The sequence below is a fragment of the Gobio gobio genome (assembly GCF_949357685.1).
Source record: "Gobio gobio genome assembly, chromosome: 4".
NCBI classification, from domain to species: domain Eukaryota; kingdom Metazoa; phylum Chordata; class Actinopteri; order Cypriniformes; family Gobionidae; genus Gobio; species Gobio gobio.
The window spans coordinates 45,821,306-45,838,553 of record NC_137100.1 but is presented as its reverse complement, the minus strand read 5'-3'; the positions used below and the strand labels follow the sequence as shown (position 1 = coordinate 45,838,553).

General features: G+C 35.0%; 1 protein-coding gene across 50 annotated transcripts in view; it reads right to left on the bottom strand.

Annotated features, from left to right (window-relative positions):
• Window positions 1-17,248, bottom strand: part of arvcfb (ARVCF delta catenin family member b) — a 275,297-nt gene that overhangs the window by 38,580 nt on the left and 219,469 nt on the right. For 27 of the 50 annotated variants that reach the window (XM_079813794.1, XM_079813816.1, XM_079813804.1 and 24 more), the window contains 3 exons: window positions 10,058-10,175; window positions 6,242-6,413; window positions 2,089-2,160 (listed from right to left, as the gene is read on the bottom strand). In XM_079813794.1, coding sequence (XP_079669920.1) covers window positions 2,089-2,160; window positions 6,242-6,413; window positions 10,058-10,175 — 362 coding nt within the window. Of the gene's footprint in view, window positions 1-2,088; window positions 2,161-4,020; window positions 4,039-6,241; window positions 6,414-10,057; window positions 10,176-17,248 lie in introns of all 50 variants that reach the window. The other 23 variants (XM_079813825.1, XM_079813812.1, XM_079813792.1 and 20 more) reach the window with 1 other exon arrangement.

Below are 17,248 nucleotides of genomic sequence, written 5' to 3'. Positions count from 1 at the left end.
GGCAAACAAAACATTCCACCAACAAACACATAAGGACCTCTCTACTAAAGCTTGATGACTACATTTGATTTCACATTATTTCTTTTTATTCATTCACCCTCATCTTTCTCTTTTATAACCCGATACAATACACAAATGATGGTCCTCTCATGAGTGGGAGATCAGTAAACATTATTTCTCTTCTTTAATGGAATGTCTTCACATGAAAATATCTCCCCCACATACTCATAGAAAAAAATCAGGTCATCTAAAAATGGTACATTTTTTCATCCCTCTTTGTGGCTCATCTATAGTAATACATAAAAAATGAGCCTCAATAAAAAATGTCCCTCTCCCACTAAGTGGAGCTCAAAGGTAAAATGATCCTAGATCAGTCTGTCAGAAGGAAAGAGGTATTGAGTGGCTCCCTAATGACTGTTGAGGGGGTGTAAATACAGACGGATATCTTCGGCCATTGCCACACAGACTGCTGTTTTTCGGGGTTTTTAAGACAGGAAGTCTAGTCTCGAGACCCCTGTTCTGTTCGACTGCATTGCAACACATCTTGTCTAAATTCTCTCTTAACCTGCATCCCTTGTGATTAATTTGCAGACAATTACAAGCTAAAGGTCTGAATATCTCTCTCACACACAGATGGTTTAAACCAGAACGGTTTCAATCTGGCGTGTTTCTGGGGGTAAACCAGCCTCATTCTACCTGGATGAACTTGGTCAGGGATATCAGTCGCACTAAAATACATCGTCTATTTAGCAATCTGCCACTGAGAATAATGGCTGTGTTTGTCATAATGATAAAAGGCAGATGCAGAAGAGTATTGTTACCTGATACCTGGGATCCCCAGAGGATCTCAGTATGCTGATGTGCACTCAATGCACTTTGTGCAGACAAAAGCTCTGCTTTAAAACCTAGTAAGCTCACTGCCTATACTGCCAGCAAAGGCAGCATCCTACCAGTCTTGGAACCTTATAAGTGAATCCGCAGCAGCTCTAGCACAATATATGTTGTTTTCGTAATTTATAGTTCTTTAATGCCATGTCAGCACCAAAGGCTTCATTAAACTAATATTAAACAAACATTAAAGAAATAACACATAAACATCAACAAATTACATAATAACTCGTCAAATTAATGCTTGACAGAAATTCTAAAATGTCTCTGATGCTATAGTCAAGTCAAGTCAACTTTATTTATATAGCACTTTTTACAATGCAGATTGTTTCAAAGCAGCTTCATAGTGTTAAACAGGAAAATAATGCAACAGAATATGATTCGGCTGTACAGCCGCTCTGGAGAAAACAGTGATGTCATCAGCTCATTTCAATTATCATACGGTGACAGTGTGGTCAGATCAGTAATTGAGTTTATATAGTTAATTTAGTTTACTAATTAGATTTATTTGGATATTTAGTTGAAAATGTAGTGTCCCCAACTGAGCAAGCCAAAGGCGACAGTGGCAAGGAACCAAAACTCCATCGGGTGGCATTTTGAAATCTATAATGGCACAATGCTAAAAATAAAAAAGTTTATTCTTTTAATGGTAATTCATATAGAAAGTTCAAAAGAACAGCATTTATTTGAAATAGAAATCTTTTGTAACATTGTAAATGTCTTTACTGTCACTTTTGAATGGTAGTGCATTTCTCTCATCTCGTTTGCCATCTTAGATTTGTTTCATCACTGAGCTTGTCATGATGCATTCTGGGATTGCTTTTACAGTATATTTGTTAAAACAAGTTATCATTAAGATGCACAACTTTTAAAACAGATTTCACAGTAGTGTGTCTGTGATGCCTTAGAATACTGCCTCAGTAGGCAGCTAACTAGGTTTTAGGAAAGAGCTTCATTTCTCACAATTCTGTGTAGAACAACCCTCGGCAGTCTAACAGCATGTTGTCCATACAGTTTGTGCTATTTTTAGATTGTATCTTACTGAAATTGACTTCCTCAAAGCAATTCACCTGCCACCTTCCATGACTAGATTTCTCTCTTTTTGAGAGAGACCAAAGAGTCGGGTCTTTTCCTGTCCCTTTTTCAGAAGACTGACAGCTTAAAGATGTAATAATTCGGTGGTGTCAAAGAAAGACGTACCTTTAGTGGGTTCTGTGCGCTTGGGTAGGTCCAACGTGTCATAGTTTTTGTCATGCTCTCCGTTTTTCCTCCCTAAGTGAAGAAGGGGAAGGCAGAGTGAGAGAGCGTGAGAGAACGAGACCGAGAGAGCAGTTGTAAGTGTCACTCTATGAGGGACGGAATTTACTGGTATGAAAATGTCAAGTAGACCCAAGTCTCAGAAACATACACAGTCACAGACGTGCCACACATAAATCTAGCTACTACACAGATATGAAGAGACAGACTCTTGACACCAGCTCCCAAGAGTGGAACCCCCCATTAAAAATGCAGAGCCTTCGTAATGGAGGACGGCTATCCATAACAGAGTGAAGTAATGAACACTATCACACACAGAGAATGTGGTTAATCTACATGTACAGATGAATGTTCTGCCTTTATTTACTCACCCTCATATTGTTCCAAACATATTTGACATGCTCCAAAAATGACAAAAAGCATCTTAAAAATAATTCACGTCTCACACACTATATAGCAAGTGCTCTAAAGCCACAATATTACAGGAAAAGACCAAAACCAAAGCCATTTTTCAGCGAAAAGTTTCTCTACCACTGAAGCACTTAACATCTTATTTGTACAAATTAAATATGCACATATTCAAATTTGGTGAATTGGTATAAAAGGCAAATGTGCAGTGCGTCTTGTAACCCAATCACGATGCACCAAATGTAAATATGCAGGGGACAATTTTTAATGAATGTTGAATATCTGAATTAGGGCCTAGTTATTAAGTGAATTAATAAATTACATTATTACTTCATTAATCTTTTAATTGGTTTTCCTTTAAAAATCCTTAAAACAAGATACATTTACATGAGAAGCAATACTGCATAAGATACTGGATGATTTAAAAAAAGCTAAAATCTTTTAAAGGGGTCATGAACTGCATTATTTTATTATTGTATAATGTTTCCTAGTGTACACTTATTATGTTAGTATGATTTTTACATAAAAAATTGTCATAATTTAGAAATAAAAGGCATTTTTCCTACTCTGATTTTAGACCTCTGATTTGAATGCTCTGTTTGAAAGGGTGTGTCTGCTGTGAGACTTCAGTGTAAACACCCACTGCTGTGATTGGCTAACATCTTTGCATATGAAACAGCTAAATATTACATGTTTAACTCCCTCAAAAACCTTTAGCACGTTTTTTACTATTACAGCTCTCAAGGTTAACTAATCGTGAAAAGATTTGATTATAGCATTATATTCAGATCTATGGCATTATTTGGATTGTGGCATGAAAGGTTGCAGTAATGAGCATTGCAGCCGAACACAGAATTGTTGAGCGCAGGAATGCATTTTGTTATCGCATTTCAATTTCTGCACACTAATGAACGCTTTCATCATAGCTAACAGTGCAAACACAATGTAATGCAGATGCATTTCACATGGAGCGTACTATGGCACTTTTTTGACACTTTTACTGTATGAGTCTTGCCTTGACAGTCAACATTGGATTTCAATGTATGGAAAAAGCTATGTGAACATTCTGTCTAATATCTCCTTTTGTGCTGTATGTAACAAAAAAAATTATAATCATATAGGTTTAGATTAACATGAGGGTGAGTAAATGATGACATTTTTTGGGTGAACTCTCCCTTTAAAGCAATAGACAAGAAGACAGAATGAAAAAGCCAGGCCTCGTTAACAGATAACAAGAGACACGGAGACATTTATGCTGTTGAAAGGGACTTTGAACTGGCCAAATTGGCACAGGTTTGACATTTCCTTGAAGAGAGGAACACTGGCGTTTAAGAATGAAAGTTGAAAGAGTGTAAAAGGGGCGGTGATGAAAATGTTATTATGATAAAGGTATAGGGAGGTATTATGTGAATGCTGAGAGAAACAGACAGACAGACAGACAGAGGAAAAGCAGAAAGAGACACTCACCTTGATTAAACCATTCCTCTAAAGTTAGCCAACGTAGGAACAGCAGCAATAAGAAAAAAAGGAGGCAGGGGAAGAAAAGAGGAGATTCAGAGAGTGTGTGTATTAAAGCAGACAGAACTTATTTGTGAACCACTTAAAAGTGCATAGGAAAGAGGAGAGTTTAAAAAAAAAAAGAGTTTATAGAAAGTTTAGGAGAGAGTCAGTTCCATTAGTTCTCTCAAGTGAAAAAGAGTTCATCAGTTTGCACCGCTCTTTAGAGCAAATTCACTAAAAGGTTACAAGAAAGTTAGTATATATACAGATTCTATGCGCCATTGTGTTCTGCAATGTGTCAGAACAATTCATAATGTAACAGAGAGTGCACTGCATTCTCAGAGTTGAGGCTGGGTTACTATAGTGTGCATTTGCATAATCAGAACTGTATGAAGAACTGTTTCAATAGAATCTTTAATAGCTTAGACTTAAGAACGTCTATCGGCTCTCTGAGTGCTGAGGATCATTACTGCTAAATGAAAACATAAAGAGCTACCGTTCAAAAGTTTGGGGTCAGTACGATTTTTTACAACACATGCTAGGCAAGACTGCATTTGTAAATTAAAAATACAGTAAAATCATTACTACTGGTCACCCTTCACATCTATTTGTGGGTTTTGCGACTAAACCTTGTAAACTGTCAGTCAAACCTCATAAATCCGCCCACCTCTATTTTTAATGAATGTATAAGGTATTTATATATAACAAGTATATGTATCCTCGTATATATGTATTTACAATAACTTTTGATCAATGAATGCATCCTTGCTATATAAAATGTATTTCTTTAAAAAAAATTACTGACCCCAAATTTTTGAATGCCAGTGTAAATCTAGCCTATATGACATTAACACATTTTAAGAATTAAGAAATAAATACAGCGCAAACCAATTTTCTACATTTCTAACATGATAGTGGTGCTGAAATAACACTTTCTGCTTCATTTGCGGTAAGCCAATGTGGCGAGCAGCGAGGCCGAGGGACCGTGAGGGCGGGACGAGGCGGCGCTCATCAGAGAGGATGAGCGCCAGCTGCGAGCCGCAGCGATCTCGGCCCTTGCGGAGGAGTGAGGGAGTATAAAGGAGGAGTGACGACAGTGAGGGACGAGAGAGGACCAGGCCTGGATTTTATGTTGTATTTTATTTATGTTTTGTTATGTGTTCGCTGCAGTCGTCCGTGAGGGGCTGCAGCTTTTTATTTTCATTTTGTGTTTGTTTGTATGTAGGCGGCAGTCGACCGTGAGGGGCTGCCGCCGCCATTTTATTTTGATTAAATGTTTTGATTGTTCGCCGGTTCCCGCCTCCTTCTTCCCGTACAAACAACGTTTTACTACAGCCAACATGGCAACCTAAACTTTGTGTTTTGTGAACAAGACTAAATTATGCTGGGACCATGGATCTTTCCAAATAGCTTGCTGGGAAAACATTCCTTAATGCTTGTTAAGGGCATTATCTGGTGCAAATATAGGTCACTTGCATCTTCAAAGTACATCTCCAGGGCCACTGACAGATAAACAAACCTCATTTAAAAAGGTCCATGATGGCACAGTATGACATCAATGTTGTCATCATAGCTTTTTTGCTCCTTTGGGTTGTTTAATGAGTTCCCTTATAGATCTGTTAGAGAATCAATTCACTAATTCAGATTCAATAGGTCTCTCATCAGTTCATTTGAGAGAGAACAAAAATCTGGACAAATAATACAAAAATTGATGATAAAAAAAAAGATTCTTGAAACCAGCTGGAACCTGGAAATGAATCCGCTCTTTTGGCATTGTATAAAGAATGAGTACCTGGACAATACTCAGCAGTTTAAAAGCAAAGCGCTTCAAAGAATTGATTCAACTCAGACAGTGTAGCACCACAAGCACTGAACCTACACCCACATCTATTTAAAGATGAATATTGATTCAACATCGATACTCCAGACACACTCCAGTAATGAATCATAAGCCACAAAAGATCATAGGCCAAACAAATAGACTCAAGCATCATTTAGCTTCCTATTATCTGCTTGCACTGGGATTTATGATGTTGTGTAAATGCTAGGATCATACTGCCCTCCATGAACCTGCTGCTGATGGAAGAATCCGGCTGTTGATGATCAAGACTCAATGATATAAGGGTGCTCAATACTGTTTTAGAAGTGTAAAGCACATAGATGAGATGAAGAAGAATTCAATAATGACCTTTGGCCTTCTTTCCTCCGAAGCAGCCTGCGTCATCTTTCTTCTTCCTCTGAGTGCCAGCAGAGCCAGGGCCCTGAAGAGTCGAGGGGTCCTGGAACTTCTCAGCCCCTGGAACCTCCTTGTGCACGTGGTAAGACAGGTTCCTCATGATGCAAACACAATTCTCCACAGACTAAAAGACAGCAAGAGAAAATTTTTGAAAGAATGAAATATAGGAGGGGAAAATACCTTTTATTTTATACAGGCGTTTAAAAATCGACAATACAGACAGTCATATATATATACACACGCACGCACGCACGCACACATATATTATAATATAAAAGATATCTAAAAATATATAATATAAAATATTAAAGTATAATATAAATGTGACCATTTGTCTTAATAAAGACTAAATAAACATTTTAATAATAATAATTGTATTATAATAATAATAATAGGTAAATCACAGCATTCTATGCTCAAACATTTTTGTATAGTTTGTGACATTTTTGTATAGCGAGTGATTGCCAACATACAGTAGCTGTACTGGTTTCATGCCTCATCAACTATTTACAATATTTTGTGTCCATTTATTTATTTATTTATTTCAGAAGTGGCCGAGTAACAAGTGGGATAATGTAGAGCCAGGCAGTCATCACAAAATCAACCCTTTCAAGATGATACAAGATCCCTCAGTTTTAAATTATGATCCTGGGGCCAGTGGCATAAACAAAGCCGCTAAGTTAAGACTGTCTCTTAAGAACTAGTCTGACCAACTAGCAATTAGTTAGGGCTAATCAGTCTTACTTTTCAGTTTCAAATTAGACCAATCTACTTTTTTAAGTAACCGACTTTAGTAAAAACTAAACTAAACGAACTAAAAATTATGGCACGTCTTGAAAAAAATAAAAAAAGATGACTAAATCCTGTTTCACAGACAAGGCCTTAAGCCTAGTCCCAGTCTAAAATGCATGTTTTTTGAGCTGTTTTAACTGAAAGCAACTTGAACGGACATATCTTAAAATATGTCAGTGTCACTGATTTGTCTCAAGATTCACACCAGTTATTAAAAAAAATTCCAAGGCATGTTTATAAAAACTACTTAAATGTCCTAATTGAACTAAGGCTTAATCTAAACCCTGTCTGTGAAACCTGGTCAAAATTGTACAGCCTGGTCTCATTGTTAATACGTAGGTATCAACACATAACATTTTCAGGCGCAAAACGTCCATTTTTTTAACGTTTGGATAGACGCTGAAACATACAACATGGACATTCTGACAACATTTTTAATGTAAACTAAAGCTAAAGAAACGATTATTTACTATAAATATATATATATATATATACATATATATATATATATATACATATATATATATATATATATATATATATATATACACATATATATATATACATATATATATACATATATATATATACATATATATATACATATATATATATACATATATATATACATATATATATATACATATATATATACATATATATATATATATACATATATATATACATATATATATATACATATATATATACATATATATATATATATATATATATATATATATATATATATATATATATATATATATATATATATATATATATATATATATATATATATATATATATATATATATATATATACACATACATACACAATACTATAAATATTTACTAATCTTTTATATCATAATTTGTGTAACTGCCCTTTAACCATTTTATAGTCAAATTGTAGATCCCTTAACATTACCCCAAACCCTAACAACACGCTAAAATTTGATGATGACTGCAGTCACAGTTCTCTATGGCAGTATGTCATATTTTTGTATGAGGTAGGCTACAGAGCAGAATTTAAGTTATTAATTGCTGAGAATCTTATCCCGATCTACTTTGTGCACAATCTATGACAAAGCAGGTGAGAGCCAACGAACGTTTGATATCACTGCCGTAAAATGTGTTGTAAAGTAGAGGGCTGCATTGGGTTTGGGCTCCTGCGGGACCCAACGCAAATCTCCCGGCAGCGGGCGGTTTTACCTTTGCTCCGGGGGGGAATGGGCGGGTAGAAAATTTTGCGGGAGACCCGCGGGGAACGGTGGGATTTGGCGTGTAGTAGAAATGGAGTCAACACAAGAGGTTGAGAAGAAAATTAGAGTGGCTGTTTACTTGACAAAAGCATCTGGTGCACCGTCAGAGAGGACATTCAGTGTGTGTGGGCGGATCTTGGAAGAAGGATGCACGAGACTGGCACAGCAGTCAGTCAGCAATATACTTTTCCTTCATAGTAATATGGAGTAATCAAAGCAAGGCCCAGTGATCAAATTAATTTGTTTGTTAAGTAGTCTACGTTCTTTTTATTTTTTTTAGTATTATTCATTTTCTTTTTTGCAATAGCCTGTTAAGCAAACAATATTGTGAAATCTCTGAGGTTTTTTTGAAGCATTCTATATAATTTTATATATTATAATTTAATATAATTTCATTCTTATAATTTTTTTTTAATTATATAGCCTATTTTCAAAGTTCTCTGTGCTAGGTCAGGGTTAGTTATTTCCAAGTTACTCGTTTGGTGAGTGTGTATGCAGTAGCCTAAAAACTGAGGTGCCGCTAGTTGTGGTTTTATTTTAACGGTTAATGTTTTATTATGCTAATAAAAAAAATAGGCTACAATGTTTTTGTCATGTGTGGTGCTTTGGTTTAGCATTGGTTACTTCATCTTATTTAAACGCAATCATGTTTAAAATCTGTTATTCTGGATGTTAACTTGAACGAATATCATATGTGTACATTTTTCACAAGCTGTGAGATAAAGTCCGCGGGAGTGGACACAAAGATTGCGGGCGGAGTGGAACACATGGGTTGCGGGAGCGGGCGGTCCTGGTCATACATTCAGCGGGAGTGGGGCTCTATTGTAAAGCTTTCTTGGGCGGCAATTTTGAATTTACAATGAGTGCGGGATTTGGAGTTGAGAATGGAGATGAAGATCAACAAATAAAGTCTTGAATTTGCATCTGTTCTTGCAAACATATGGATTCTAAATATGTGGATTACAACGTACAAATAAAATTGATTACGTTTGTGAATTTATGCAGCATTTTTGCTGTATGTTATGGTTCTATTTTTGGTCACAGCATAACTATACTGAGAAAATGCCTTTTGTGTTCCACGGCAAACAAAATAAATATTACATGATAAACAGTGGTTAAGCGTTTATAGAAATGCTATTCATTTCAAGGGTTTAAAGTGTAGTCTTGTTTAACATTGTGAAGTCACGAACCGGAGCGAAATGATATAATTTCATATAAAGTGGATGAGTAAACCGTGTTGAATAAATGCGACTGAAAACATAATGTCATTGATTGAATACAATAAAATCTAAATATTTATGCCACAATTTTAATATTGAATAATAAGCATTAGTACACATTGGTACATATAAAAGTTGTTCATAAATAAATAATTTACGTTTTAGTACTGTTAATATTGTAAGTTTCAGTGTGTATGAAAATGTAAGTAAATATAAAACCACACTTTACGTAATACACTCTGTGAATACTCTTGAGATCACATTAAATTTTAAGACTAGTCTAAGCAGTTTATGTATCCGGCAACTGATCACTTTTTGGGGTTTATTTTGGGATAATGACCAGCTGACACCTCTTTATAAACTGTTTATATGTTCCCTGAAGTCTTCATACTGTATATACATATATGATTTTTGTACACACGTTCATTTAGGGCAGAAATGGTATGTTTAAACAAAGATGGATCCAGGCTCCAGCTTCTGCTAAAGACACTCACCTTGTTGTCCATGTCCTTCTTTCCCACAGCAGACTGCAGTGCATGCAGCAAGGCATCTACCAGCCCTTCACACTCTCTCAACCGTCTGCGCGCCTCTGCACCGTCTGAGCTCACATTCCTACAGAAAATAGCAAAAGCATGATTAAGTGCATGCATTTTTACTAATTATACATCATATGCTGACACATTAGAAGTTTTTGTTGAGGAAGCTACTGTACTTTGAAACTGTAGTTGCCAAGCTACAAACTAATCATAATTGAAGTAGTTAAACTTTAGTCAAACTGCTCTTGTAAAAGTACATACAAGCAACTGCATGGTAAAAAGACGTTAAGGAATTAAAGGGGAAAAAGATCTTTTGAAGTGGCTCAACGGATCACAAAACGTATTGATTCACGGATTGGATCATTTTTCGAACAGCAATTATTTATTTATTTTTACCTGCTGCTGTCTCTTTAAAACCAAATGCACGGATCCAATAGAATGATACACATCCAATTTCTATCTCAACTTTTTAAGTTTTTTTTAAGATGTATCTGACTGTGTTTGCGAGAATACTTGCAGAGATTGGTATTCTGACAATTTTCTGTGTATTTGTCCATTCAAGCGCGTGGAGTTGTGAAAGAGGAATCCATTCGTTGTTTGCATGCTATCTGAAACGTGCCTCTCTGTGTGCACTAATTTTTATGTGATTATTTTTATTGTGGTCATTTTTTTGGTGTATGATAAATGATATACAGTCATCCAATCCAATTAAACCCACATTAAAGCATCGTTCTGCTGAGGTACTTTCAGTTACCCATCATTAATGATCTCAGACATTCAAAACTGACCAGTGTCCTGATGGAGGACAGATTACATTAAAATAGTTACAAGGTTTGCATGATATAAGAAAAATGAAAAGAACCTCCAATGTGTCCACAGCCTGAGCAGGCACAGGGAGCCATCTGGGTTCCTTATTCTTTACCCTGAAATTCCTTTCCTACCAGCTGTTCAAGCTGTAGATTTTTATAACTAGATTGCCAAGCTAAAATCCTACACATAAAAAAGCCTCACTCCAGAGTCATCACTATTAAATGACAACTGGAGAAGACATAAATTAAACTAGCACCCTGCCAAACAAATGGGTCCCTTTCCAGCATAAGAAATATAAACCCATTTGCAGTATAACACCCATATGGAATGTAACATTTTCCAGCTGTACATCTGTTGTGGCTGCAGTCCAGATATAAGAGAGATGGATTGCATTTTTACAGCTACCTGTCTTTTTCCTCCCTAATGCCCAAAGGAGAGTCAGCACAATATCAAATACTGTCTACAATTACTTGTACCTAAATCACAGTTTGAGAATCCAAGACATAATATTGTGGAAGATAAATCGGAATAAACAAAACAATAACAACAACAACAACACATACATAGATGCCAGATGACAGGAAAGGACATATTATAAATGTATGTACAGGTCAGGGGGCACAATTGTGAGAGTGTGTGTTTTAAATTTTGAAATAAATAAATAATCTTAATTAAATTGTCAGCCCGCAATATGTATAATACAATAACATGATTCAGTGACTGATGCGAGAGAATATATCCTGGAAATATTGTCAAAATCTTGTGAAATAAAATGAATATCTCACTGATAAACACTTCTACCCTTGTCTCTGCTCTGTGTTAAGACTTTGCTCAAAAAGACCTCCAAACATCTCAACTTTAAACTGGACGCACTAATCAGGAATTACAAATGTATTACTTTGGACAAAGAAATAAATAAAGGGTGCTTTTCCTCTGCCAGTGAGAGACAGGAAACAAAACTCTGCCTCCAAGCAGCTTACTAGGCAACAGATGTCACAGGATACAGTTTCCATGGATACAGGCTGAGCTGAGGCTAAAAAGACAGGATGAGGATGGAGTGGCGTTGTGCACAACCGCATGTCTGTGATGATGTGTGCTAGTGACCTGCTGAAAGGTGGCATGTGGAAACACATGATGGCTGAACTACCACCTCTCCCTATAACATACTTTAGACCCGCTGAGGAACTGGTTAACCTGATAATATTGATTGACCTGTCACAGGGCAATAGCCAGGAAGAGCCTTGGCAAATGAGAACCAGCTAAAAAGAGATAAGGAGGCTGAGAAAGAGTAAAAGAGAGAAAAGAAAGCAAGAAATAAGAAATTTTACTTTCAATACATATTCCTGGATGTTTCTCGTCTTAAAAAGGAAGAGAAAGAAAAAGGTCGACCAATATATATATATATATATATATATATATATATATATATATATATATATATATATATATATATATATATATATATATATATATATATATATATATATATATATATATATATATATATATATATATATATATATATATATATATATATATATATATATATATATATATATATATATATATATATATACATATATATATAACCATATATGGTTCTTTTTCGTGTGTTACGTAGCACGTTTGAGCCTCAGTAAGAACCACTGAGGTTCATTCTTGTGTTACGCAGCACGTTTGAGCTTCTAGCTGTCAATGGAGGGATTTCATCAAAAAGATCTTTATTTGTGTTCTGAAGATGAACTAAACTCTTGCAGGTTTGGAACGACATGAGGGTAATTAAATGACAATTTTCATTTTTGGGTGAACTATCCCTTTAGTAATACTGATTTTTAATAAATTAGTTATAAAAAATAATTTTATAATTTTACTCAGCATTAATTCACATTAAATTGATCAAAAGTGACAGAAAAGGCAATTATAATGTTACAAAATATATCTTTTTCAACTAACTTCTGTTCTTTGAACTTTATATTCATCAAAGAATCCTACAAAAATGTTTACAGTTTCCACAAAAATATTAAGCAGCATAACTGTTTTCAACATTGACATAATAAGAAATGTTTATTGAGAAGCAAATCAGTATATTAGAATGATTTCTGAAGGATCATGTGACACTAAAGACTGGAGTAATGATGCTGAAAATTCAGCTTTGCATCACAGGAATAAATTATATATTAAAATAAATATATTACATATATTAAAACAGAAAACAGTATTTAAGTAGTAGTCATAATAGTAATCAGTGTTGCCACAGTTTCTTTGAAAAAGTAATCTGATTACTGATTACTCCTTTAAAAAGTAACTTAGTTACTTTACAGATTACTTGATTAAGTTAGATTACAAGTTACTTTATTAGTTACATTCAGCAGTTGCCGACAATACCCCTGCCGCCTCAACATAAAAATGACAACCATTTTTGCCAACACTCACTTTATTGGAAGTGCATTTTTAACAGTAACGTTCAAAAATGACATGTCTCCTGACATTTTAAATTGAAATTAAAAAATATTTCCTGAAAAAAAAAACATGTTTTAATACAAAATTTTATAAAGACAGTCTTTCTTGACTTCACTTAACATAAATACTCTCCCCGAGACGCAAGACGAAAGCAAAAATATATATTTTTACTAAGAAAAATTACAAAAATAGTAACTCACAGTGACTTGGATAAATTACTTTAATCTGATTACTGGTTTGGAAATAGTAACGTGTTAGATTACTCGTTACTGGAAAAAAGTTGTCAGATTAGGCATCACTGATAGTAATAGCATAATATTATTAATATAATATTAAAATGCTACTTTTTTTACTTTTTTTTCTATTCAAGGGACAATAGGAGTTGACATCAACATAAACTCAATAAGCAATGGATATATAAATAAATACGTATGTCCATGCTTCCTATCTATATTAATTTTTTTTATTTTGCCTATCTGCAATGTTTTATGAAATTATATACTTGAAAAGAAAAGGAACAGACTGAGAGACTAAGAAGAGCGGATGAAGGCAGGGAGGTAGAGTCACAACATAGAACAGAGAAGCATGCAGAAGTTGGACTTAGCCCAGCAGGTTGCAGCACAACCAGCAGTAGCAGCAGGAGATTAGAGGCCTGGCTGCTAGAGAGGAAAAAAAGAGAGGGTGAAAACACAGCCCCGTCCCTCCGGAGCTTCAGTGCTGAGCTCACACATGACACAGGACACAGCTCAACTAAGAGAAGAGAGGGAGGAATTAAAGAAAAAAGATGGGGCGAATACAACATGTATTCAGTGGTGAAATTTACCACACACAATTTCCACAACGAGTTTTATAGCATCCAAATCCTGCTTCTAAAAGACCCCTGAATCAACAGTGTGGGAACAGATATGAATATAATCATATCTTAATCATAGCTCTTCTCTTATTCACCAAATGCATCACATAACAATAGATCACATCAACCCCTCACCGTGCACATTTTAGATGATATCCTTTATAATCAAGGGCAACCAGATTCACAACTACTCATGCAATCACAAGATTAAGGATTTAAAGAGAGCACTTGAGGTCATGAAACTGAACTACACTGACCTGCTTCTGCCGCTAGCAAGCTGATTTAGACAATCAGACCTGTGTGTTGAGGCTTATCCGCCATTGCCATGGAAGTCTAGATCGGTCCAACAAGGCAACAGTAAACTGATTTAATGCCACAATGTCAAGAGTGCAGAAAATTCTGATTCTGATAATATGTGAATCCTAGAAAAGAAGGATCACTGTAGGCACTATCATGGCACTATATCACATTGTTTAAGCCCAAGATCACATCAGTGGAGGAAGGTAATATGATCTAATGAGTCGTGCTCATTCTGTTCAATTTATGTCAATCAACGGGCTGTTTTGACAGGTCAGTAGCTTGATTTCCATCCAAAGATGAAGCAAATCTTTTTTGAAAGTCCGCAAAAAACCCCCCAAAAAACAAATGCGAATTAGGTGCGTTTCCATCAAGTTGTTCAGTTGAAACAGACGATTAGTCACGTGGGTTTAAATGTTCGCTAGGTCAGAATTGATTTGGCAAAATGCGTTTCAAGTCAAAAACCACCTCAAACTTTTTGGCAAATTAAGGGATTCTTTTTCGACACTCGTTTCTGATGCGAGATTTCAATATGTGCATAAAAGCAGGGTGATGGAAACATAGCTAGTGATGGTCAAGGCATTACAGTTTAAGCGAAATATTCAAAATTACAATTGCTGAGGCATGCAAAGACCATACTGAATGAAAAAAGACATCCTTTTCAGATAAAAAGAAAAAACAACTTCTAATACAGCAATTCTAATACGATTGCCTTTTAGAGACAGAAGTGGGTGCAAGAAAAAAAGAACTCCATTAATTGTGTCGGATACATGGTAACCATGGAGATATAAAGCTCTTTAGAGACTGGATATCTTAATCAAAAGCTGAGCTGCTAGAATGACCCTCAGAGGAGAGGATCAGTGTCTACAGAGAGTTCATAACATAATAGCAATAATGGTTAAATATAGAACAGACAGACTATTGATTTTTGCCTTTAGTTATTAAGTGGAGATGTTTCTATATTTTTTTTTCATTGACAAATAAGTTAAATCTCTACAAAATTGTCTATTCCCACTTTTGTTTTATATCAGTTTTATATTTTATATCGGTTGTCTCTCTATATAACTCATTTTAACTATGGTTCCCATGGGTAAAAATGATCATCTTCTCAAAGCTTTAGATAGGCTCTTTTACCCCTAGTGCACAAGAGCCATATCTAATAGTCAGTGTTGGGCAGTAACTGGTTACAGTAATAACATGACTTTCCTCAGTAACCAGTAGTGTAATGAATTATAAGTATTTATGAGGATCTATTGACAGAAATGCAATATAATATACATAATGTTTTCAGTGGAGAATAAAGACCTTACATAATGTACCGTTATGTTTTTATTAGAATGAGCCATTTCTATCTACATACACCGTGGATCCCCTTACAGTGAAATTGTCATTTTGCGCCGTATTGTTTCAAACTACTCTACAGAGCGCTAACTACTCTCTGCTCTCTCCGACGACGACATTTCCGTCCTGTGTCGGCCCCTGTAGGGTGATTGCAATTCACAACCTCACCGCTAGCTGCCGCTAAAATTCACACACTGCACCTTTAAGTAAATAAGACATTACTTTGATTTTATTGGGAGAAAAGATGACAAGAATGTTACTGTCAAATGTAAGTTGTTGCATTATTTTACTCTGGCATTATATGTCTTGCCCATTCTCCACCTTATGTGAACTCTTTTGACAACATACATCATGAAATATAATCGAATCTGGGTAACAGGTGAATTATAGCTACAATTAGCATCAAGCCACACATTCAAGAGATTAATACTATGCTTATACTCAAAACTCACTGTAACCCACCATTGAGGGTTTGTAATAACTTCTGATTGCGATCAGAAGTTATGTCTCATGTAAACATCCTTTATTCTTATAAAAATAGCCCAAATCACATTGTCGTAATCGTATGTTTATTAGAAAACGGAAGTGGAACTTCGTCATTGGAGGAGACAGGGCGGGTTATGAACATATAATATGAAAGACAGATGTGCAGTGATTTATGTTATGAGTCATAACAGCAATCGCGGAAGTGAAAACACAGAGACAAAGTTCTAGAAGCCACTAATATGCTCAATATGCCATATAATATAATTCAGTGGGAAATGAATAGAAATTATGATTCTGTCTAAAGAAATGCAAAATGAACAATTACCAATTTTGTGGGGTCTATTGGAAAAGTAAAATAATGAGTAGTTGATTACTGTTGACAGGGAGCAATAAAAAAAGTAATAATATTACTTTTGAAAGGAGTCACGAGTAATGAGTAATAAATTAAATTATTTGAGTAACGAGCCCAGCACTAGTAATGTCCGTCCGACAATGAGTTAGACAGTGTTGTTGATGTTAACTAAAACGCAAGCTATTAAAAAAGCTATTAAAAAATTCAACATTTCTGTAGAATTAAATGAATCTGAAATAAAATAAAATATAAATATTAGATGTAAAAATGTAACTTAAAAAAACCCCCTAAAATAAGAAATGTTGCCTTGGCATCTAACTGAAATGAAACCATAACCCTGAAATAAAAATAAAGGTACAACTGAGGTCTCATTTGTTAACATTAGTTAATTCATTAACTAACATGAACTAACAATGAACAAAATATTTGCATAGCATTTATTATACAACTTTTGATATTACAAATTAGTAAATGCTGAGATTAACATGAACTAATATATATATAAATGCTATAGAAGTATTGTTCATTGTTTGTTAACTAATGTAGTTAA